This window comes from Podarcis pityusensis (assembly GCF_964106645.2).
Source record: "Podarcis pityusensis genome assembly, chromosome: 8".
NCBI lineage: Eukaryota > Metazoa > Chordata > Lepidosauria > Squamata > Lacertidae > Podarcis > Podarcis pityusensis.
In genome coordinates, this window is record NC_138033.1 from 35,885,334 (window position 1) to 35,909,402 (window position 24,069).

Genomic DNA, 24,069 nt, shown 5'->3' on the forward strand with positions numbered 1-24,069 from the left:
ACCATGGACCAGGTAATTGGGGTGGGTGGGTGGGGGGAGACATTAGCCTTGCTGGTACAGGCTATAATAGATCGGGAACGGGACAGGTTCAGCTTGGTTCTGAACAGATAATACCCTTCTGCTCCCTTTTCTCATGTTACTTCTAGTGTGGGTTTGTGGCATTAAGATCTGAGCCAGAAGAAGGGCCGACATTTATCTTTGCTTCTACAGTACAATGCACTGCGGTGAACTATGGTAAAATTCTGCATTTTTCCCATTGTATGCTGTGAAGAGCTGTCACTTGATGCTTCGGGTCAAAAACCGGAAGTCCCGCCGCACCTATGGCTATTGCAGTTGTCAGTCTTTGAACCCTTTCTGCGCATGCGCCTTGCCAATTGCTACCTCAACTTTTCCCTTCCGCTCGTAGAGGGCGGGGCCCTTCAGAAGCGTTTCCCACCCTCTCCAAAATTGACAGACGTATAGCCCAATGGAAATGCGACGTACGCTCCGCTCTGTCCCAATAGGAGCCGAAGCCTGCTTTCGCGCTCGGCCTTTCGCGGCTGAACGAGCAACCAATAGGAGCTGGAGGCGGAGCAGCAGCAGCGGCGGGGCGCTCGAGCGACTGCAGTTGAGGGAGAGTCAGGCCCGGACTCCTGGGTCCCTTCCCTCCCCTCTGAGGGGAGGACATGTCCCACCAGGAAGCGATGGACGTGGACTTCGCGCCGGCGGCCGTGGAGCCCGAGTCGCCAGCCGCCGCCAGCCGCCTTCAGGAACCGGCCGCGGCAGACGGGGACGCCTCGACGTCCGGGGCGCCTCGGCCGGCGGCTTCTCGCTCTTCATGGGGCGCCTTCGTTGGGGAGCGCGAGCCGCGGAGGCCGCCGCCGCCTCGAGCCAGGAGGAACCCGCCTCGGCAGCAGCAGCAGGGACCGCGCGCAGCCTCAGCCTCCGCCTCCGCCTCCGCCTCCTCCTCCTCCCAACGGGCCTCCCGAGCCAGGTGAGGAAGGGAGGGAGAAGGGCTCGGATCCTGTGGGGAGCTTCTCAGAGTGACCATGGGGCCTGAGAGAGTACGAAGAAGCCCCTGTCCTAAGGGGCTGGGGGAGGGGAGCCCCTCGGAAACGGGGCTGGGCGTGGTGGGCCCCGCGGAGGAGGGAGAAGGTGCCAGGTAGCGGGGGAAAGTGCTGGAGGCAGCTGGGGTTTGTAAACAAGAGGCCTTTCGCGTTCCCTACCCTGGGGAAGGAAGGCTGTTAGGCTTCTCGGGCGCAGGTGGCTGTCAGAACGGAGGAGGAGGAGGAGGAGGAGGCGGGTCCTCGGGAGCCAGGGAGTGGATTCTGGGGTGGGTGAAGGGAAGGGGGGGCCTTTCGCAGGGGTTGTGGATTTTGTGAATCTTGCGGCGTGGGGTGGTAGAGGTACCTGTGGGTCATGGGTGTGGGTATGCGAGTGGGTGGAGGGGGTACCTGTCAGAGCAAGGAGGGTTGCTAAGCGAGGGAAGGAAGTGTGTGAGTGTGTGATGGTCATAGAAGGAGCTTCTCAGAGCCAGGGGATGGATCATAGGGTGTGCGCGTGAAGGAGTGTCTGTCACAGTGGGGGAGGAGAGATCCTGGGGGAACACATGTCAGAATGGGGGTGGCGGCATGGAGTCTGCAGGGTTGGTTCTTGGAGCAGCAGACAGGTTCTGCGAGGATATGTGAAGGTGGTGTCTGTTGGAGCACATGCTGAAGGCAGCTGGTATTTGTAAACAAGAGACCCCTCACATTTTTCTCCGTGTTCCTGAAGGGGAATGGGCTACAGCACTGTCACAGTGTAGTGGTAGAGCACATAGGCATAGGCAGGATTTTTTTGAGCGGGGGTGTCTTTTTGTTGGGCAAAACAGAGTTATCTGCAATGCAAATGGTCAGTTAAGTATTTCTATTTATTTACTTGATGTAGTGGGGGACAGCTGCCCCCTGCACTCTCCCTGGCTATGCCCATGGTAGAGCATGTGCTTTGTTGTGATAGAAATTGTGATAGCCAGGTGCATTTTTCTACTGGCGTGGGTCCAATTGCAACCACGTGGATGCCAGGTTGGCAACTAATATCTTCATCTGGCTGGCTTCAACAGCTTTCTTAAGTAGTAGGTCAGCAGAAGAGCTTGCTTATTACATTTATATCCCATCCTTTTCTCCAAGGAGTACATGGTTCACCCCTCTCCTACAGTGACCCTGTGAGGTAGGTTAAGAGGCTGTGACTGGCCCAAGGTCACCCAGTGAGCTTCATGACTGAGTGGGGATTTGAACCTTCATCTCCCAGGTCTTAGTCCAACACTCTAACCACACTGGCTTCTTTGAGTCCTCCTGCTATGGGGCAGCTATATAAAATAAGTAGACTTCTGAAAGGTTTAGAAAGGAGGTACCAGGTGGGGTTGAATCCTTGGTACGCACTGTTGGCTCCTATTGGGGGGGGGGTCAATGTTGCAGTGGGGGAAGGGGGCTTCTCAGACCCAGAGAAGGGGATACTGAGTGTTTGTGAAGGGAAGCTGCTGTCTGTGAGGAATGGATACTGCAGATGGGGGCCTGTTGGAGTGGGGGTCAGATCCTGCAAAGTTGGTCCCTGACAGAGTGTATGCGAGGGGTGGATCCTGGGTGTGTAAGGTGAGCATCTGTCAGTGTGAGGGTTGATCTTCCAGGGAGGTTCCTGTTGGGGGAATCATGTGGGAAGCAGATCCTGGAGGCAGCTGATATTTGTAAGCTGGCTTCTAGATAAACTCATGTGATAGGCGTGGGGCTTTAGCTTGGTGGTGGAGCTTGTGCTTTGCCTGCAGAGTAGTTTTCTTGTTTCATGTGTTCTCTACCCAGCTCTCAGAGTAGCTTTCAGTTAAAAAAACAAAACTCCAGCCCCTGCCCTCAGAATTTACCATCTAAAGACTTAGCACCAAAAAGAAAGGGATGGGGAAGCAAACCCAAATACCCATTTTGTACAAGGACCTGCTGGGATGAGAGATAGTTGAGGGAGAGAAGATGCACTTCACAGGATTGGGTGGAAGGATGAGCAGTGTTTGTTGAGCCACACTTGGCTACAGAGTTGCTAGCTCAACTTACAGAGCAATGTTCATCTTGATGGAAGGTAGCGCATTATGAAAAGTTGGTTTAGAATCTAATGAAAAGTTGTGGCTTCTGAGGCGGAGGGGGAGAGACAGATGTGTAAATTATTGAAGTTTGTGGCTTGGAAATGGATGGGTCATATTCTTCTTTCCATCTTACATTTTCTAATGCAAATTTATGCTTTGGATGTTCAGGTCCACAGCACAATTAGACAGTTATTTCCAGATCAACAGGACACAAGCGACGGCAGCATCACACATCCTAGCAGGTCACAGTGGGAACAGCTCAGATGAAACTGTGGTTCTAAGTGATTCTGAGAGTAACAGCAGCAGCAGCTCCACTGAGGAGGAAGAGGAGACAGTGGGTGCCCTTGAGGAGGCACCTGGGCCAGCCAACTTGGGAGGTTTGTATTGGTTCTTTAAAGGGGCCTAAAACTTCAGAAATGGCTCATGATGCATTGCCTACCTTTGACCACAACCATCTATTTGTTTACAGTCATACCTCGGATTGTGAACGCTACGGGTTGTGCGTTTTCGGGTTGCAGACCGCACCAAACCCGGAAGTACCAGAACGGGTTACTTCCGGGTTTCGGCACTTGCACATGCACAGAAGCACAAACTGACGTCATGCGCAGAAGTGCCGAATCACGTCATGCGTTTGTGCACATACGGCGCTGCAGGTTGCGAATGTGCCTCCCGCACAGATCACGTTTGCAACCCGAGCTATGACTGTATTCATTACCTTCTGCTTAGGGCAGCTTACTTAAAGTGTATGACATTTGTATTTTCATAACAACTCTGAGAGGTAGGCTAGGTTGGGAGAGGATGACTTGGGCCTGACCATACCATTTATTTCATGACTGCAGAGACTTGAACCAAGGCCAGATTTCGCCAGTGTATCCTGCTGTCTTTGAATAATTGAAAGCTGTTTTCTGATCTTTGTACAAACCTTGTTAAATGTCAAACTGAGGTTGTGTTATGCAAATAGGCATGCTTATTATTATTTAATTTATTTCACACATACACAAAAAGGGTTTCACAGAGGAATTTTGAGAAGGGGTTTATAGGGGAGATTCAGGTACCATATACATTTTATTTGTGCATGGTATTCCCTTTTCCGAACAGCAAGAGAAGGTTGGACGTTTTTTAAAAAGAGCAGATGAGGATAGTAAAATTGCAGGAACAAAGGTGGGGCATCTTGGGAAATGAGGGAAGAAAGGAAGGTTGGAGCAAGCCAGTTGTGAACATAGGTGGAAGGGGTTTGTGCTGGGAAGCCACCATTGGAATTTGCAGAGGGTGTCTTGCTGGATGAGTTATTTTACTATTTTCTGCCAAGTTGTTTTTTTAAAAATTGCCTCCTGTTAACATAGTTTGAAGGATTATCTTGGTGAAAAAGCTGCTCTATTTTATCTTTTTTTCTTAGGCAGCAGTGGCTTTGTGTTCAGTCACTTTGAACTTCCCTTTTAAATGCTAACAATTTGTTACTGAGTTTTTGTTTATGTGGTACTAATTACAACCTGTCCCCATCTCTTCCTATATTAATTATTCCTTTGTTTCTCCCCTGCAGTTTCTGATGCAACCCAAATGGAGTCTCCTGGAGGGGATTCTGTTGGGCCAGAGCATCCTGATGCTAGAGGTGCCACTGCCCTCCAGAAGAAGGTACGAATAATTGGGTGTGTGCTGTGGAGGATCTGCAGCCAATTAAGATAAGCCAAGATTGCATTTGCTTGACCTTTTCCATGTTCTCTTGTTTCAGACAACTCCAATAAAGAGAACTCACCTAGCTGCTCCTCTGGCTCCTCTGGGTGAGGAAGAGGAGAGTGGTGATACCTGTGCCATCTGCTTTGAAGAGTGGACAAATGCTGGGGAGCACCGTCTTTCTGCACTGCGGTGTGGGCATCTCTTTGGCTATAGCTGCATTGAGAGGTGGCTGAAGGGACAAGTGGGCAAATGCCCACAGGTAAAAGCTTGGAAGAGTATTTTGTTTCTTCTGTCTGATGCATAACCTAAATCTTCCTCTCTGAAACCCATTTATTCTTTTCCTGTCTTTGGTAAAATTTGTGGGCAACAGTTCTCTCCAGATTATTTTCCTTTTTTCAATTCTCCCTTTCTGCATTACTTTCCATGTCATCTTCCTGTAAGCTCTTCCTCTTTTGGCTTGCCTTCTGTAGACCTTGTGTTTTTCTTTGCACTCCCTGAGTTGTGTTCCATTTTTTGGATGCCCTCTTCCTTGTTTTGGCACTCAAACTGATTGCAGGATTTCAAACAGCACTTTAGCCAGCGTTGAGCACAGCAGGACTCCTCAAATCTGGGCTCTAGGAGTTGCAGCAAGTTGTCCTTCCCTTTGGTCAAACTCTTCCTGTGAGGAGAGTATTTTTATCAGCATTTGCCAACTTGGTGCCCTCCATATGTTTTGGACTACAAATCCCCTACCAGTGCCAGCTAGCACAGATGTGCTGGTTAAGTCTGAATGAAGTCATGTAATGCAAAATTTCTGGAGGACACCAAGTTGGCAGCAGCTGCTGTACATCATATTTGGTGACAGAGCAGTGGTAGAACTTCCACCTGAGACAATGGGATTTTTGAGGGGTGGTAGTAAGGTGCTGTTTACCTTTTTAAGTTGTTGTCTTTGCTTTGTTGGCTAAGTTCAGGGATTTTGCCTGGGATCAGTCAGGTCAACAAGACTACCTGTTGGCACAAGGAAACTTTGAGAGGAAATGCTTGGGCATGATGTTGAGCAGGTCACTTTTGCATGTTGGGGGAGTCCCACTGATTGTTCTGGAGAACTACTTGAGATAAGGTGAGTCTCAGCAAGCCAACACTGTGTACATTCACCCCTGCTTTTGCAAAGAGATCTATTTGAAAAGCAGTATCACCACTTGGCTTGTGTAGCAGTCATGAGAAATTAATAGCAGCACAGTATATTTCCTTTGTAACCAATAAATTGGCTTATGTTCACATTTTTTCATTTTTTAGTGTAATAAGAAAGCCAAGCGCTCGGATATAGTAGTCCTTTATGCTCGTACCCTGAAAGCGCTGGACACCAGTGAACAGGAACACATGAAAAGGTATATACTCACAACTTTCCTCCTATAAGTTTGAGGGTAGCAGTACCTGGCATAAACACCTGTCTTGGCAAACTATCACTATGCCTCAGCTGAGTCAGATGAGCGTCTGTGTGATTGCAGAAGATACTTGTGTCCTAACACCAGGCTTTAGTTCAAGGGCTTGCTTTGTTAGACTTTTATTAGGTAGGTATGATAGGTAGTGTTTGGATGTCCCTGTGAAGATATATGCCTGCTTCTGTAACTTTTTTTTTTTTACTAGTATATATATTTAAGATAAAATGAGATGCATTTTCTATTGAATCTCTCATGGTTATTCTGAAATTGAAGTATTACTATTTAAATGTCTCTGTCGAAATTCAAGAGACTGTTATTATGTCTCTAAAAGTTTTTGGGCAGGCAGGAAAATGGAATAGAAAATTAATTCTACTCATCAGTGAGAGAGAGATGGGTTGGCTCATGAGCTTCCTTAATTACATTTGCTGTACTTTTCTCCTGCAGCTCTTTAGAGAAGGAGCAAATGCTACGAAGGAAGGCAGAGCTGGAATCCGCACAGAGCCGCCTCCAACTGCAGGTCTTGACGGATGAATGCAGTAAACTTCGGCAGCAAGTTCAGGTAGGTTTAGCTGTATCCTGTTCATGCAGAACCTTCTAAATCCCCTTCCCATGTACAAGAAAATGAAATGCGCTATCTTCATGGCCTTTTCTCTCACTCTCTGCTAATGATGGACAGGATAATAGGACACCCCAATTCACTGACGCCAACTCTAGGGGGCCCTGGGTGGCATGGCACCCACACTGTGGAGCTCCAATGCAACCTCTGAGGCGACGTCTGAGGCCCTGCCAGGCTTCCAAACGTGATTTCTGGTAGAAACGTTCCGCTGATGTAACATGACGTCATGGTGTAACATTACGTAGTGGGTGCCATTGGGCACCCAAAATCTGGGGCCCAGGTCATCACCCTGGCCCAGTTTCATTCCTTGATTTGAGTTTGTATGTCAAAGCTTGTGATTTGGGGGAAGGAGTCACAAAAACATTCCAAATCAAAACTCTAATCTGGTAAATTTTATATACCCTCAGTGAATTTGTATAACTCAGAAAACTTCCAGAGCAGTATTCCAGAGCACAAAAAAATCTGAATGGGGACCCACACAAGACATCCCCTGACATACCCCCAGAGACAACCTCTCAGAACAGTTCTGAGACAGCGCTCTTCTTTGTCCCAGCCTGCATCCTCCAGACACTCATCACATCAATACATGGAGAGGAAATAGACACAGGAAGGAGTAGAAATTGGATCTTGCAGGAAATAGTGAAAAAACTAAGGCAAGCTCAGCTAAGGAACCACCTTGCAGAATGAAAAGTGGCAAGTTGAAGGGTAGGATATCCCAGCTATATTTTAGCTGGAGGTTGAGATGGTTGGGCATTAGAAGGGCTCTACAAGCAAAAAATAGCCAAGTTGTATAGAAAAGCAGTAAAGAAACAACAACCCAGAACAAGTTGTTCCTGACTTTTACTACTGTTCTGCCTGTGGAAACATCCAGTGCTCTCAGCTCCACACATGCTTTCTTTGCCTCATTTTTCCTGCTTTCCATTCTACAGGAATTAAAGGCCCTGATGGCTCGCCACAACACCCTTTCCTCTCAGCAACCCAGCAACTCTCGCTCATGCTTTCCAGGCTGCCTCTCCTCCAGCCAGGGCCAGCACAAGTACCACTTTGAGAGGGCCACCCTAGTGTCTCAGGTGGGCAACTGCCGGGTTATGGCATACTGCGACCCACTGAGCTGCCTTGTAGTGTCACAGCCATCTCCACAAAGCACCCTCATTCCTGGTGAGTTGCCTGCTGAAGCAAGTCCCTAAGTTTTATGATGGAAATGGTTTTTTCACTGCCTTGGTCAATCAAGAGGACAGACATTGCAGCATTTGGACTCTAGCAGGGTGGGCTTTCTGCTGATCAGTTTGCTTTGTGTCTCAGGCTGTGGAATTAAGATGATGAGTGCTGTCAACTCAAAGAGCAGCCAATATGTCCCCATCCACAGCAAGCAGATCCGGGGCTTGGCTTTCAGCAACCGTGCAGATGGCTTGCTCTTATCTGCTGCTTTAGACCATACTCTCAAGCTTACCAGGTGAGTAGTGATAATTATGATGCCTGCTTCCTTTCTCTGTGGTCCAGGAGATTGTGTAAGGATCTTATTCTGGAAGTATTTCCAGGCACCTGCAGAGCAGCTTTGTCTGAACTGTGCCGTTCTGCCCACAACTGGGTATCTGCTGGATAGTGTGGGCCATGTACAGAAGTGCTAAGGTCCTCAATGGGAGACCGCTTTGATATGTAAAGCTACGCTAACTTTCCCTCAGCTTGACTACAAACACCGTTGTGCAGACATACAATACTGGTCGACCTGTCTGGAGCTGCAGCTGGTGCCTGGATGACACCAACTATGTCTATGCTGGCTTGGTCAACGGCTCTGTCTTGGTGTATGACCTGCGGGACACAAGCTCTCATGTCCAGGAGCTTGCTCCACAGAAGTCCAGGTATCGCTTTCCTGCTTTATACAGCTAGCTTGTCCTTTGAGCATATGAATTAAGACTGTAGAGGACTTTGAAGCAGATGAAGGATGATCAGCGCTTGTAGAACTTTAAAATTTGCACTCCATGTGTTATTGGTATATCTTTCCTGGCACAGAATTTGCAGAACACTAACTTTTACTCTGGTTGCTGGTTACCTCCCCACTGTAACCCAGAATGAAGACCTTTGAGCTTGGGAGAGTGGCCTAATGGCAGAGGTTTAGCCTGATAAACTTGTCTGGGATCCATTTCCAGTCCTTAATGCATTGCACTAAGACTTCTCAGAATGTGTATTTTTCAATCAGTTCTGTGGATGAGGAATAGGAATGAACATTGGGTGAGGTAAGCCCTGGAGAGATTGTCATACTTGCAATGTTGCCTGCAGTGATTGACTTCTACCTTGTTCTTTTCTGGCGTTGTGAACAGTCATGGTGATATGGAGCTCAATTTGTTTCTTACTCAGAAGTCAATTGTGCAGTGTTCAGTGGTGCTTGCTCAGAGGTAAATATTAATAGGATTTCTCAGTCATAGCACCAGTTCTTTTGGCCAGTGGTATGTAGAAGTGAGAGTGATTCTCCACTTCTCTTTGAAATCCTTCCTTACTCATGCTCGTTCAGACTCACAACAGCAAATGAGTAGGGAAAGTGGAATGGTTTGACATTGTTGGTTATTGCTCTTTCCTCTGTCCCTCATAGGTGCCCTGTGGTTTCCTTATCGTATCTTCCCCGAATGGCCTCTGCCTCACTGCCCTATGGTGGACTGGTATCTGGGACACTGGAGGGAGCCTGCTTTTGGGAACAAAAGCCCAGTGGCTCTTACCGGCCTCACCATCTCCTCCTGGAGCCTGGAGGTTGCATTGACCTTCAGACAGAGGCCAGCACACGGCACTGCCTTGCAACATTCAGACCCAGTAAGTTGTGATGTGTAGACATCAGGGCAGGGCTATTTTTATGCAGTGTTGGGATTCCTTTCACCCTAAATGTGGACACAGTTACAACTGTGTGGACAGAAACCACTTACCATGTTTGTTGTTGGCGTCTCTCTTGCACACACATTAAAAGAGAAGAGGATACCTCTGGCCTGCATCTAAAATGCTGCACCAGTTATTCTGTACCCGTCTTCCCAAATCTTTTCAAGATGATGGGGCAGAGAGGGTGCAGTCTCCCATCCCCAAATACAATATGGATCTTTTACCGGGGGCATTATTTCCACCCCGGTGAAGGGTAAGTGCCAACTACTTCAGGAGTCTATCCCTCCCTAGAACTTTGCAGCTCCCAAGAGGGACCTGCTGTGCAGTATGAGCACTCCTGCTTCCGTAGGATGACATGCAAGGAAGGGATTGCAAGTGAGTAGTATCCTAAGGAAATGGGGTAGTTGCCATGAGCGGTGAGTGAAGCGGTCAGGCAATGGCCTCTGGGCTGCACTTAAACCAGAGTACAGTGTTTTGTCTTGATACCTTCCTATGATACCTTGATACCTGTCCCCTGGAAAGCTCTTCACTTTCATCCCACAGACAGAAACAACAACTGTTTACGGTGTGTGGTCATGGAGCTGACCTCTACTCAGCTGACTGATGGGACAGAGGATGTGATCTGTTCATGTCGTCCAGTTCAAACTCTTACTGCGGGTCCATCGTGCAAACTATTGACCAAAAATGCCATCTTCCAGAGTCCTGAAGATGATGGCAGTATTCTTGTGTGTGCTGGGGATGAAGCATCAAACTCTGCCATGGTACCATTTTTTGTTCTTTGTTGTAGGAGTAGGACGTTGTGTCCGGCTCTGTGTTAATAGTCTAAAATGCTGGAAGCTTAATGCCGGGTCACTCATTGAGAAAAGACTCAGGCCCTTGTTCTAGTGAAAATTCTGTTTTGAGACACTGGTATAGCCTGTATCTGCCTCTTTGGAGCATTTCCTCATGGCAATCACAGTGCCACTTTCCATCATATGGACATGGGGGCTCTCTTGTCCTCCCTCTTCTCACTTTCCTTGAGGCTTGACTCTGGGTATGGACATGCATGTTTTCTGTGCCAGGGCTGCAACCACTCCTCCTTGTACACAGGGAGCGCCAAAGAGGGATGTCCTCAGCATTACACCATTTGCTCACTCTGAATCCACCCAAAATGTGTGGTGATGTTAGGCTGCTTGCCAATGTACAGGAAAGTAACAGTTCAATACTTTTGTAACTTGTCTCCTTGCTACATCCCAACTAGTAACAGCTAGAGCTGTATTTTTATGCAACAGGATTCCTGATAAGCTGTGACTCTTATTTGTTTATCCTGCAGCTCTGGGATGCAGGGAGTGGCTCCCTGCTGCAGAAACTCCCTGCTGACCTTCCTGTGTTAGATGTCTGCCCTTATGAGGTGAACCGCAACAGCTTCTTGGCTACCTTGACAGAAAAGATGGTGAAGATCTACAAGTGGCAATGACTGTCTGCTGCATGCTGCCCCAATGAGCTACTCTCTGAACTGAGCCAATTTCCCACAAGCCAGCTCTGCTGCTAACTGGATTCTAGCTGCCTTGAGTGCACCCTGCCAACATTGCTGCACAAGCAAAATCTTGCTCCGTAGAACAGCTCTCTCCCATGCCCAGCCCACACATTTGTTCCTTTTTAAATTTATGGATTTTTGTTTCCACCTCATCTTAAAGGAAACCACTTTTACCTTATTGTGGACCCTGTGCTTTTCTGGCTTTACTGCCTAGGCAGATTATGGGGCCCTTCTGAGAAAAAAAATTGGCTGCCAGTTTATATTTCCTGGAAATTTACCTGGAATTTACCTTGGATGAAGATAATGATCTCTGCTCTTCTTGTGATTTTGGAGGCTTGTGGCATGGGCAATACTCCTTTGGCAGAAGACTGCTTAAATTTCTGTTTCAGCCCATCTAATAAAGAAGATGGGACCTTGTCTGAAGTGAGCTGTTCAAGTTATATCTCTGGACCATGATTGGGCTTGGTAAAAGGTGGTGGTGAAGCCTGGTGGGAATTGGCTGCTAAAAGACATTGTGAATAAGAAAATATAATTGTGGCCTGATGATGAATGGGCAACTTCAGGTATAAATATGTTCCTGTAAGACTTCCTATAGACCTCCATTGAGAACTGGGCAGAGTGTTGTGCCTGACAGATCATTGGGAGTTGAAACATGAAGCAATTTCAGAACTCTACCAACTCTATTGACAGAAAAAAACCATTTGCTGGGACTGCTGGTGATTCATCTTCTGCTATAAATTAAAATAGGATCAAATATTTCATGTATGTGTTCTTGCCCAAGGCTAGCAATCAAGAGAGTGATGCAAATTGCAAGACCAATATTAGGGTTGTTTTTTTTTTTTACTTTACCTGAAGCCAGTAGAAATCACACCATTGTGTGCTACCTGAAGTGATGGGTTACTATACAGAATTACAGAACAACATTTCTAAAGTTTAACTGTATGACCCATCTGTCTAAAAATGTACATGTTTCCATTGAACTGTGCTTTGTGTGTGTGAGATACTACTTTTATATGCAACAGGAAGAATAAAGAATGTTTAATATATACAAGAGGAAGAATATAGACTGTTTAATATCTCTGGCTTTCTCCAAATGGCAAAACCCTCTATTGCAATGCTAAGTTGCTGCTTGCACTGCCTGACAAGCAACCTGCATTGTTTGAGATACAAATATAGGATCCTCTAAATGCCAAATAAGTCCTGAAGTTTGGGTTAGTGGATCCAATATCTTGTGGTAATTATCATATATGATTGGGATATTTCCATGTAGCAAGGTAATCGTGTAGCAAGCTAATCTACCAGAGTTTGGAACAACTGTGAAACTTACCTAGTTTGCTGAAAGGTGACTGCATAGTCTTCACTCTAAATGACAGAGTGAATTCAATGTTTATCTTGGGTGAAAGGTAGGCGTGGTGGTGTTTCAGGGTCTCCCTCCCAACAGTGCTGTTGTATATCTGGGTGAGGAAGGGCAGCAGCGAAGTTGGAACTGTGCTGGTGCAATGGTAAAGCCAATTGAGTGTCTGAAACCACTCGCCATTTGGAATTTGAGGTACACTGAACATATCTTTTAATTACAGTGGTACCTCGGGTTACAAACTCCGCTAACCCGGAAGTAGTACCTCAGGTTGAGAACTTTGCCCCAGGATGAGAACGGAAATCGTGTGGTAACAGCGGGAGGCCCCATTAGCGAAAGCGCGCCTCAGGTTAAGAATGGTTTTGGGTTAAGAATGGACCTCTGGAACGAATTAAGTTCATAACCCAAGGTACCACTGTGCTATGTAGCAGTCATACTCTTGACCATTAAAGTGTTGATACAGGAATTCAGCTCAGTATTTGTGTTGCTGAGTTTCTAAAGCATAACTGCTGGCCTAAGCCTCAAAGAGGCTTACTTACAAATAAAGATAGTTTAATCTCTAATAATATAAATTATCAACAACAAGGGTAGGACCTGCAGTAACACCATGTTCTTTCCTTTCTCTGTAACGTGTGGGTGGCTTTAGTATCGTTACCTATGTAGAGAAGTCAGGTAGACGGGATAACATTTATTATTACTATGACTACTATTGTGTTCCTGTTATTTATATTATTATGTGTGTTTATATCCCACATTTTTCTACAAGCTCATGGTGGTCTACATAGTTCTTCCCCTCTACATTTTATCCTCACAACATCTCCCTGAAGTAGGTTAGTCTGAGAGTGAGTGTCCAAGATTGCCATCTGAGCTTCCTTGGTGACTGGGGATTTCAACCCTGGTCCCTGAGACTAAATACACTAGCTGTATATAGCAAGGTGGCATACAAAATAGAGTAAAAACAACTAAAAGCCGTTAAAACCAACACAAAAACTAATAGAATATTTTTTAGAAGTAGTACAGAATGGCCAACCTTTGCAGAATCATATTCATCCTGGCTGGGAAGGTGTTTGCTTTCATTAGCCACAGGTTATGGCATTTGCATGACTTGTGAGCAAAGAATGTGTGCAAAAACTACTCCCACGGCACTTAAAGTACAGCTAAGAAGGAAGTTCCATTGAGCCTTAGGCAATTTGCTGGGCACACAGTTCTGCTTGCACAGAAAATAAGATTACTGTGTGTGTACACACACACACACACACACACACTGTATATACAGTAATCTTAACTTGATAAAAATAAGTGGTCTTGCTGTTATGGGCAAGAAAGAATTTCCTAAAAATTAGAATAACTTTAGGGGAAAGTTAGAGGGTCGGGGTGTATGACGAGAGAGAGAGGCGACAGAGGAAAGCGCCATTCCGGTTCCTTTCCCTGAAAGACCTGCCAGTAGGTGTCGCGCCGCTCTCCGACAACCAACCCTTTCCTCTGGCTAGGTGGTGACGTCACCTTCCTCGCTCTGCTCGCCGCGGCGACGTCGCCCCCGTCCTTACGCACTCCGAGAGGCGGTGGGCGTGACTGCCAGTGCCGTTGGCGTTGCGCGCGCAGGCTGCGGCGGGCGGGGCCTAAGGCAGCGAGGCCGGGCCGGGCCGAGCGGAGCTGAGGAGAGGAGTCGCATCCAAGATGGCGCCGTGCGGACGTGTCCCGGCCCGGAGACGCGGGCCGGGCCCTCTCCTCGCCGCCCCTTTCCTCTGGCTGCTCGTGGCTCTCGGGTCAGCCAGGGCACAGCAGCAAGGCGGGGCAGCGGCGGTCGGGGCCGCCCAGGGGTTCCCGGGGCAGCAGCCGGCGGCCGTAGGGGGATTGGGGGGCCAGCCGCTGCCTCAGTTGGGGCTGGGAGCACTCCCGGGTGGCGGCGGAGGCGGAGCTGGGGGTGGCCGTCTGCCCCGCGGGGGCTCCTCGGCGGGAGGCGGCTGGAAGCTGGCGGACGAGCCGGTGTGCCGCGAAGACGTGACCCGCGTCTGCCCCAAGCACAGCTGGGCCAACAACCTGGCCGTCCTCGAGTGCCTGCAGGACGTGCGGGAGGTGAGCGGGGCGGGGAGCCCCTCCTAGCTGGTGGGGAAACTGAGGCCAGGGAGGTCGGGGGAGGGCTTCGGGGCAGTGGACCCCCATGGAGCAACTTTTTTGCGGCGGGCGGCTGCAGGGAGAGGCCAGCCCAGGTGCGGAGCAATGCACATAGCCACTCCTGGCAATTTTAGGAAACCTGCATCTGACCCAGGTTTACTCTGTCCTCCGTCACTCTCCGGTGTAACCAAGAAGTGGCGTCCAGGATGGAGGTCTGCGGCCAGGACCATGCGCGCATGCATAGCTCCTCCTGGCCCCGGTTGCCAAGAGTTAGGGAGCAAGTGCAGCCCCTTCGCCAGTAGCTCCCTTTCCCTTCTGGCGCAGGAGCAAATCCTTGTTTTCAAGGGAAAAGGCCGAAGGGCTGCACGGGAAAGCGAGGACACTTCTGTGGGCAGAATCCGTTTTCTGGCTCAGGCAGGCCTGCCGACAGCGGTGTTGCCCATTCCTGGCATTCATAGTTTAAAAGAAAACGGGGAAAGGAGCAGAGAGAGAGAGAGAGAAAAAACGTTGCTGTTTCAGGGAATTGGCCCAGGTGAATATACTTAACATGATAGTCCCCCCCACCATTGTGATGTTCTTGAAGATAAAGCTTATGCTGGGTACTTTTTGAGTAGGGATTGTCTTTCGGTCACACCCTCGTGGCTGGTTGAGTTGTGTTAAACTGAATCAATCCTGCTATTTCTATTCCAACAGAGGTAGACAGCTTGATCCTATAATTCAGGACTGGCAAAACTCCTTACCTGGCTGCTTGCGACAAGAATCTCCTCTGTTTGTCCATGGAGGGAGGCTTTTGTAAATACAAGAGCTTTCTTTTTCTTTCATGCACTGTGCCACAAATGACTAATATAGGTAGGTGTGTGTGCGGTCAGGCTAGTAACACTTGTGGCTTTTAATCATAAGTCAACTACAGGTTCACTTTAGCAGCTGTAGAGCAAATAATAGTTTGCAATTTGAGACGCATATGGGAAAAGTAATTGATCTCTTGCCATAGTGAGTATGGCATTTTGTGTTGGGTCATTTGTGGGTCTGTTTTCAATATCAACATGTAATATGCCTATTGAAGCAACCTTAGGTTGACAGTCTGTTTCCAGCTTCAGACTAGCTAGCTTGGCAGGAATGTATGAATTCAGAGTTACTGCTGATAGAAATTATTGTAAGTTTAGCTGGAGTTGCTAGATTGTTAACACAAGTTATTGCTTGTAAACAGAAAAATTGGAACTGAGGAAGCTGCCTTATACTGAGTCAGATCATTGCTCTGTCTAGCTCAGTAGTGTCTACATTGACTGGCAGTGGGGTCTTGCAGGTTTTCATATAGAGGACATTTCCAGACCTACCTGGAGTTGCTGAGGACTGACCTTGCAAACTGTAGCACACAAAACAGATGCTTTACCATTGCTTTATGGCCTGTCCTGTAGGCTGTTCAACTTGAAATTCTTATCTGTGTTTCTATGGTTCAATATAGGATGTACAAGTCTCAGAAATGACTTAACAACTGCTCATTGTCATTCTTTGAGATACCTTCTCTGAATAGAAATCAACCAAGTTTATTTTAGGTCTCTGGCTATTTCTGTGTGTTTTCATAAGAAGTGGGGAAATTTTTAGGAAGCTCTAAGTTGGACATCCTGAGAACCCTAGATCCCATTGCAACCTAAGTCAGTACAGGAGTGTTTCCCACAATCTTGTAAAGACTGTACAGTGGTACCTCAGGTTACAAACACTTCGGGTTACAGACTCCGCTCACCCGGAAGTAGTACCTCTGGTTAAGAACTTTACCTCAGGATGAGAACAGAAATCACATGATGGCGCAGCAACAGCAAGAGGCCCCATTAGATAAGTGGTACCTCAGGTTAAGAACGGACCTCCAGAACAAATTAAGTTCTTAACCAGAGGTACCACTGGACTCAGATACACTGTCCCAGCGCATTAGAGCTACATTGGGCACTTCTGGCAATGCAACTGATTCTGGGAGAAGTCCAAGAAAGAGCATATCAGTTGAACCTTCCAACCCTGGTGAGAAAATGTGCATAGAAATTTGCTGCAAGCAGAAAAGATTGCTGGTTGTGAGATTTTGGGGGTATATATTTTAAAAGTGAACCCTCCACCAATATTTTAATGAAAGTATGTAAAACACTTATTTTGTGGTTAAACTGTTTATAAACTTTTCTAAATAAATGACTGAAACATAGTTTGTTCTTTAAAGTGAGATTGTTTACTTATTTAAATTAAAAGATAAAGAGCCCTAACAGTCATCTGATGCTGTGACATTAACATTGGATTTGAATTTTTGAATTCATTGTTTAGTATTGCATTTATAGATGGGTAAGTTCCTGGATTCAGAAAGTGTTTCACTTTCTGGCTGAGCCAAACTAAGTGAAGGCCATGTGAACGAATCACCATTTCCACTCATTCCCTCTTTGCTTGGTTTGTGATATGCAGTATTGCAGGGGTCAGGAGTTCTGTGTCACATTTGTGTATCCCTCCAACATCGTTCCTGGCTTGAACTTAAGCAATTAGACTGCATTGCAGGGTTGGATTGAGACACAGGAAGCATGCACAACCACTGATCTAATGGCCCAGCATACTGTTTTGATGCTGAGGAGTGGAAACAGGGTCCCATATACGTCCCTCTGTGTGCAGGTGCTGTGCCTGAACAAGTATGAATTATGTCTGGATGGTTTCCTATCTCTTGGTGTCATTGCTTGGAGTGCAGTTCAGAAACTGAACTTTGTGAGTTGATATTCATTGTCAATATATCTTCAGCATGAACAAGCATAATGCAGAATGTGGTGTGTATGCCTCTCTGGATTGTGGCCTGTTTCTTACAATGTTTGTAGAGCTTTCAGGTATTTAAAGCACTTCACATTTATTAACTTGTAATCCTTACAACAACCTTGTAATATTACAGTATTATTATCCTCTTTAAAGCAGATAGAGTGTGGTGGTGGGGTGAAGTAGGTGACTAAGGCTGAGAGACTGGCTTGTTTAAGGCCACCTAGTGAGGTTATTCCAGAGGAGAGAATTGAACTAGGGATATTTGATTACTGATAGCTCAGTCTCTTAGTCATTATGCCTAACTAATTGTAGCTGACACTTGTCGAGTATTTATTGTACAGGTGTGCCCTTTAGTTCTCTGTATGAATGTGCATTAAGATGTAGCAGTATCAGAGAAGTAAAGTTTCGTAAGCCACAGACATAACACTAGTTCTCCACAGTCAAAACTCCTGCAGCCTTCATTGGAGGGGTGTGCAGAGTCAAACTGCTTGCTCGTGTATGTCACAATATGTTATGTACTGATAATGGGTACATAATTTAGCTAAATAGACAATTTTGTTGCTAAATTAATCCTGTGATTTGTTGATTATATTATAGGGATGTCCACACACTCACCAGCAGCCACCTGCAATATAGAGATATACTCACCTTCCTTAAAGAATGGTTGCATGGGTTACTAAAATGTACTTGAAAAGTTTTGTTAGACACATGGAGTTACAACATCCACATGATCACACTGGGGATTTCAGATTCCTACATCTGAGTAATTGCCTTCCTTTTAAATTTACAATTTTCTGATTTACCTGTATATTCTACTGAATTCAGTAATGCTTACTCCAGATTGGTGTGCATAGTTTGTAAAACATTGTAGCTTCAATTCAGTAACATATTTTTGCAATTTATATTGTTCCCACTCTGTGCTACATTGTACAAATTTGTTTTATCATTTGTACAGCAATCCTATACTGTATACACATGACTATGTCTAAGGCCCATTGAACTAACTGGGACTTCCAACTGGGTTGTGCTGTAATCATTTTAATTTCATACCCTTAATTTAAGGGGTGGGAACTAGGAACCCTTTTTCTATGGCATAAAAACATTTAAAATGTTACATTCCTTTCTCACTTTCTTGTCTTGTATCATCAGTTAAAAATCCAATAGGTAGTGTAGCAGTGAGAAATTAATGTAAGCAAACTTGAGTTGGCGATGTAGTGGTATGGCAGAACGGACTGTCTAGGCATACTTTTTTAATAACAGTACAAAGCTGAAAATGAATGAACTGCAGCTAAAATCTTATATTCATTTTTCACATGGTCTCGTCCTCATTTGAAGACTGCAAAAAACAAAGCCATGCTTCCTCTGCCTGCCCCCCTAATATTCTTAAGAGGGTCTCTTCTCCAGTCTTTAGAGAGTGGCTGGAAGTGGGGAGGCAGAAAAAAGGTCCTCCTTTCCTTCCACTCTGCAGTTTTAATCTCAAATTTTAGGAGCAGTACTGCACCCAGAGCTCAAAAACTGCTCATGCTAATGAAATTCCATTTTGCAAAACATGCCTAGAACAATGGGAGGTTCGAACGCTGTTCGCATCATCAAATTCTGTTGAATTGGAATGTCACCCAGAGGGTTCAGTTTTTTAGCCTAAGTGTTTCTTGTGCTGCTATCTGATTTGTGTGTGTTAAGAGCTGTCAAGTTGCTTTAAATTCAGTAGATAACCTAATATGTGTAATATTTGTGATGGGTGTAGACTGACAACATCTGTTATCTTCATAGAGCCGCCACCGTTCTGTGGTGTGCAGGATCCTGCTTTGTCTGGAATTTGAAGTATTTGTCACATACTGACCTAGTTTATTTAGAAAATGGATAAGCCACTTAATCAAAGAGTGTTCTCTGGGTTTGGGTGTAATGTTCCTGGTCCAACAAAGTATAGCTTGCTGGAGTGGAAAAGAGCAACAAACTTAAATAAGTGCTTCCATATCACAACCTCCAGTGGAGACTGTTTTGTTAAATCACAGTTTCTCCATTACATTGCAACAGGAAGACTGGTTTTAACAAACCAGAAAAACTCTGTTTTGCAGCTGGGAATGAGAGAGGAGGATATGGGGGAAGGAATGCTCTTGCTCATTGCTTGTTCCAAGAATATGGACCAAAAAGTGTTAAGTGTGAGCTGGGTCAGTGTGCCTTTTGCTTGGATGCTGTCTTGTACCTTCTTGTGGAACAGAGTGCTTTTTTTGCCCACTTCTGCCAATAAGTAACAGAACCTTTCAGAAAGGTGCCCAGAAAATTTATTAGTCCATTAGAAACATTACCCATGCTATTGGCATGTACCTCTGGACTGCAAAGCATCTTGAACAGTGAGTCTGATATTTTTTTGTCTTAAAGGAGTTGTACATATTTATTTATACTGAGAAACAATTGTCCAAAGAGAAAGATAAAACAAGCTCAAATCATCTTTTTATTTTTTATTGATTACACTTTATAGCCCACCTTTCCCCCCAAGAAGTTCGTGGTGCACATAGTTTTCCCTCCCCAACTTATCCACACAATAAATTTGTGAGGTAGGTTAGACTGAGATACAGTGACTGGCCCAAGGTCACCCAATGAAATTCATGGCCGAGTAGGGATTTGAACTCTGGTCTCCCACGTCATAGTTCAACACTCTAACCATTATAATACACTTGCCCTTAAAAGAAGGCAGGTCCTTCTTTTAGGTCCCACTGCATTCAGGTAAGTGTGAGGACTGCTGCCTCAGAGTAAGTCCTCAATGAGACTTACTTCTGAATAGACATATTATATATGTGTAAGTCTTGTTACCAGATGGACAATGAACTGATGAAAGGTGAATGTGAAAATAGAACGTTAGTAAAATTTGCAAGTGTCACGTAACTTCAAGAAAAAAGGTGAATATTTTGCAGTGATTCTCAGTTAGTTTAGCTTAAAGTAATTTGCAGTAACAAAGTTGTTGATGACAACAATTTGTAGGTCACTATTTGATCTTAGTTTAATGAACCTGCTGAGCCTGAAACCCTTGACTTCATTTGTGTCCATGAAGTTATGGGTAGAGTGGATGACTTGTAAATACCACCTTTATCCTAGAAGGGGATGGAGTAACAAAACATCAGTGCTTAACAGGATTGCTGCCCTTGGGTAGATTAGGAGCAGAGCATTGCATTAATGATAAATTAGCAGAGTTTTGTCTTCTGTCCCCTGCAACTCTTCTCTGTGCTAAAATGTGCTATTATGCCTCTTGCATATTGCAATAACTTTTCTGGGTTAAAAAGTAAACCTACATATGTTGTTATTACAAATTGGAATGTGACTGCTTTAGTGAACTAACCAATTAAGTGTTGATCAAGACTTTTAAAGCATTAACATTGTAAGAATAACAAAGAAAATCACCAATGAGTTGGATACTTATGCTAATTACAAAAAAACAAAGACTGTTGTTAATGCCTTCCTACATAATACTAAGCAACAGTTTGTTTAAGAGTTGTCTCATAGATGAGCAAACAAGTCATGACTTGCTTTTCCAGAGCTTGGTTTATTTTCCTGCCACTGTTGCTTTTGTAGCTTGGTGTTTGGGGTTGGATGGCTAAACCAACCACTCAAAGTAGTTGACAGTTTTAAAAAATGGCTTATGATCCAATATGATACAAAAAGAAAAATAATGAGGAAGAAAGAAGAAAATAAGCAAAATCAAGCACCAGAGCTTTCATAATGGTACATAATGAAGTTTCATGCAGAGAGGTGGTATGTAGGAGACAGTTCAGGAGTGTGGGAGGTAGAGCCAAATGGCTGCTGATCCCAGCCTGGCTGTTGTGCCAAGATGGTATGTCTAAAAAAAGCTACATGGAAAACTTTATGTATGTATATGTTTAATAGGGGATTCCAGCAAGTGTTTGCACGTGTGCCTGGTGTTCTTGAATTGATATCGTGTTTAACTGTTCTTGAATTGATATCATGTTTAACTGTTGTGTCATTGTAAAATGTTTTGAATGCCTATATTCTTTTGCCTGTGCCTTTTGCAATAAGACAGGCATGATAACTTCCTGTCAGTATGAAAATTTAAGTGAGCAGATGGTGCCTGGAGATTTGCAGCAGTGTCACTAGAAGAGTTTCAGTCATTAAGCAGTTAGTATAGCTGTTTAACTCATTAGTTAAGGCTCATTAATGGGTAGTTGCCAATAAAAATGTAGTAAGCAGGTAGTTTACCTATTTCCAGCAGAGTCTGGACAAGATTCTCATGTTCACACTTGTATAGCTTGAGTAAGAAGCATGAACTGAAGCAAATAGGGATTGATGTACTCTGAGGATGTGTCTTAAGCCTTTGGAGGAAGGGAAGCTGATTAGAGTGGTCTTCTTCCCTAGGCCCCTGCACTGCAGTTTGATTAGTTAAGGTAGATAATCCCCACCCCTGCATCTCTCCAACCACAGAGTAATAGATTGCTGTGGTGATGAGTCATGCTTGTGTTTTAACTGCTGTTACTTGAATGCTCTGGCAGTTCTATTCCTTTTCACTTATCTAGTTTGAACTGTGTTAAAACTGTGTTTGCTTTCATGCTCTGAATGAATCTTCTAGAAAACTCATTGTACTTGTTTTTCCCCTCAGTATATTGCAGGTTCCACGGAATCTGAGATGAACAGATACTTCAGGGAAACGCAGTAAAAGTAACGGATTTGGATTCCACCTTTGTGCAGGAATTGTACAGAGAAATAGTGTTCTTCCTTAACCAAACTTTTACTAGGTGCACATGATTTCTTAGAACAGTTGTGCCTGTTAGAAATTAGTCATATGCAGGCTGAGAGCAAGTGGGATAAGAAAGGTTGTTTCTCAGCATTCTGTGTCCTTGGTCTTCATGGCCTTCAGTGTGTTGGTGGTGAAGCTGATTCACTTTCTTGGGATAGGTGGTTGTGGTTGGAAGTGATCTCTATGGAAGTGATCCAATCGTAACTCTGGCAAAGTGGGATTCGTCATGACAGGGGTCCCCAGAGTGTCTTTATTAATTTCTTTAGAAATTTTTATAGATTTCGTTAGAAGAATTTACATGGCTTAATAAGAAAACTCTTAAGCTGCCAACATTGCCACTTTTTTGTATGTGCAAATGCTACGGGATATCTGTTTAAAAAATGGTAGCTGTCACCTGCCTGACATTGTGGCTTGGAGTTGGTGAGTAGGATATTTGCGGTTTTAGCAACAGCACAGGAGAACTAGAATGAGAATGTTGAAGGTATAAGCAGTGTTCAAAATTAGCTAGGTGCTAGTTGCATTTTAAGACAGGCTGCTGGCCTTTTGCGAGGCAATGAAGATGTCCGGGTGCCAGGTTTGGTGCCTAACATCTCCATCTGGCTGGCTGGCATGAGCAATCAGTTGGTCTGCAGAGCAGCATGCCTGCTGCACAAATCAGCTAATCTGTGGGGTAGCAGTGTCCCATAGATCACCTGGCTTACACAGCAGAAAAGAGGCATACCTTTTGGTACTGTGAGCCAGGTGAATCTCCTCACCTGGCCAGCTGCTCCAGCTCCTCAGCCTCCAGTGGCTCCACTTCATCCAGGAGGCTTGTATTCTCCTTGACTCCCTCTACTGCTGAATTGTCTGCTGGCACTAGGCTGCTTCCTGTTGTGCTGTTTTCGCTCAACAGAGGCTGCTTGGGCCTGGCCTTGTTTGGGCAAGCCCTGCAGCAGACAGTTGCTCCTGGTGGTGGCAGGGGATGGCAGCAAAGTCAGCCAAGAAACCTTTTCGGGCTGCCGCCTGGAGCTCCACTGGCACTGTGGATGTGGAGCTGCTTGTTCTGCTTCTCCAGTTGCCTCTCCAGCTCCTGCACTTGGGCATCGGGTTCACATTGGAGTTAATGTCCTCCATGGTGCCCCATGACTCTACCCAACCCCGTGACCCTCTCTGCTGCTTCCTTCTCGTCCCCCTATTCTTCCTCCCTCCCTTTCTCACCATTGCCTTCTGTACTCTTCTACTCCAACAGTTTCAGAGTTAAGGCTGGGGGGGGGGGGGAGGACTTAGTTTCAAATTGTTTGTTTTGCCTATTAGTTCTGTTTTGTGATGTTGCAGGTGGAGCAGAGGCCTAGGCCTTCCTTGAGGGATTTCTTTAGATCTCTGTTTTCTCTTTGACCCAATGCTTTATTCTCTTTCTTAGGTTAGATCTGGTACGAAAACATGTACAGTGGTACCTCGGGTTAAGAACTTAATTTGTTCTGGAGGTCCGTTCTTAACCTGAAACTGTTCTTAACCTGAGGTACCACTTTATCTAATGGGGCCTCCTGCTGCCGCTACGCCGCCGCCGCACGATTTCTGTTCTTATCCTGAAGCAAAGTTCTTAACCTGAGGTGCTATTTCTGGGTTCTGTAACCTGAAGTGTCTGTAACCCAAGGTGCCACTGTATTTGAACCAGAACAAAGAAGCAAGCAATTTTGGGCACATGGTGATCTTAAGTGCGTAGGCTTTTGCTGGCAGATGCTTAGCCTGTCTTGTGTCAAGTAAATATATATCTCCTATTTCAGATTTGGTGTTGAGCATACTTTGCAAGTTTCCATTTTAGTTTAAAGAAAAATCTCCCTGCTATTTGATGTCCCTAAAGTCTATGGATCAACTTTTGTGAAACCCAAAGTTTCTGATCTTTTCAGAATTAAATACATACTGTTTTATAGAAA

At 45.4% G+C, this 24,069-nt stretch overlaps 2 protein-coding genes across 3 annotated transcripts in view; both read left to right on the forward strand.

Moving 5' to 3' along the window:
• Nucleotides 1-31: 31 nt before the first annotated feature.
• On the forward strand, nucleotides 32-12,222 carry RFWD3 (ring finger and WD repeat domain 3). Its single transcript, XM_081017012.1, has 12 exons — nucleotides 32-973; nucleotides 3,251-3,459; nucleotides 4,623-4,714; nucleotides 4,812-5,015; nucleotides 6,032-6,123; nucleotides 6,622-6,736; nucleotides 7,723-7,951; nucleotides 8,096-8,246; nucleotides 8,476-8,652; nucleotides 9,381-9,595; nucleotides 10,199-10,416; nucleotides 10,968-12,222. The coding sequence occupies exons 1-12, from the start codon at nucleotides 666-668 to the stop codon at nucleotides 11,109-11,111; spliced, it is 2,154 nt and encodes a 717-aa protein (XP_080873138.1). The 5' UTR covers nucleotides 32-665; the 3' UTR covers nucleotides 11,112-12,222.
• A 1,928-nt stretch (nucleotides 12,223-14,150) lies between these two features.
• GLG1 (golgi glycoprotein 1) overlaps nucleotides 14,151-24,069 on the forward strand; it is a 65,065-nt gene continuing 55,146 nt past the window's right edge. The window contains exon 1 of one of the 2 annotated variants that reach the window (XM_081018129.1): nucleotides 14,151-14,601. In XM_081018129.1, coding sequence (XP_080874255.1) covers nucleotides 14,203-14,601 — 399 coding nt within the window. In that variant the 5' untranslated portion in view covers nucleotides 14,151-14,202. The remainder of the gene's footprint in view (nucleotides 14,602-24,069) is intronic. The other variant, XM_081018130.1, reaches the window with a different exon arrangement.

What these genes read in the sequence shown, in the direction of transcription:
- RFWD3 (XM_081017012.1), top strand. Translation starts at nt 666, where the DNA reads ATGTCCCACCAGGAAGCGATGGACGTGGACTTCGCGCCGGCGGCCGTG. An exon ending in CAACGGGCCTCCCGAGCCAG is followed by an intron (nt 974 to 3,250) that starts GTGAGGAAGGGA and finishes TTGGATGTTCAG; the next exon opens with GTCCACAGCACAATTAGACA. An exon ending in ACAAAGCACCCTCATTCCTG is followed by an intron (nt 7,952 to 8,095) that starts GTGAGTTGCCTG and finishes TTTGTGTCTCAG; the next exon opens with GCTGTGGAATTAAGATGATG.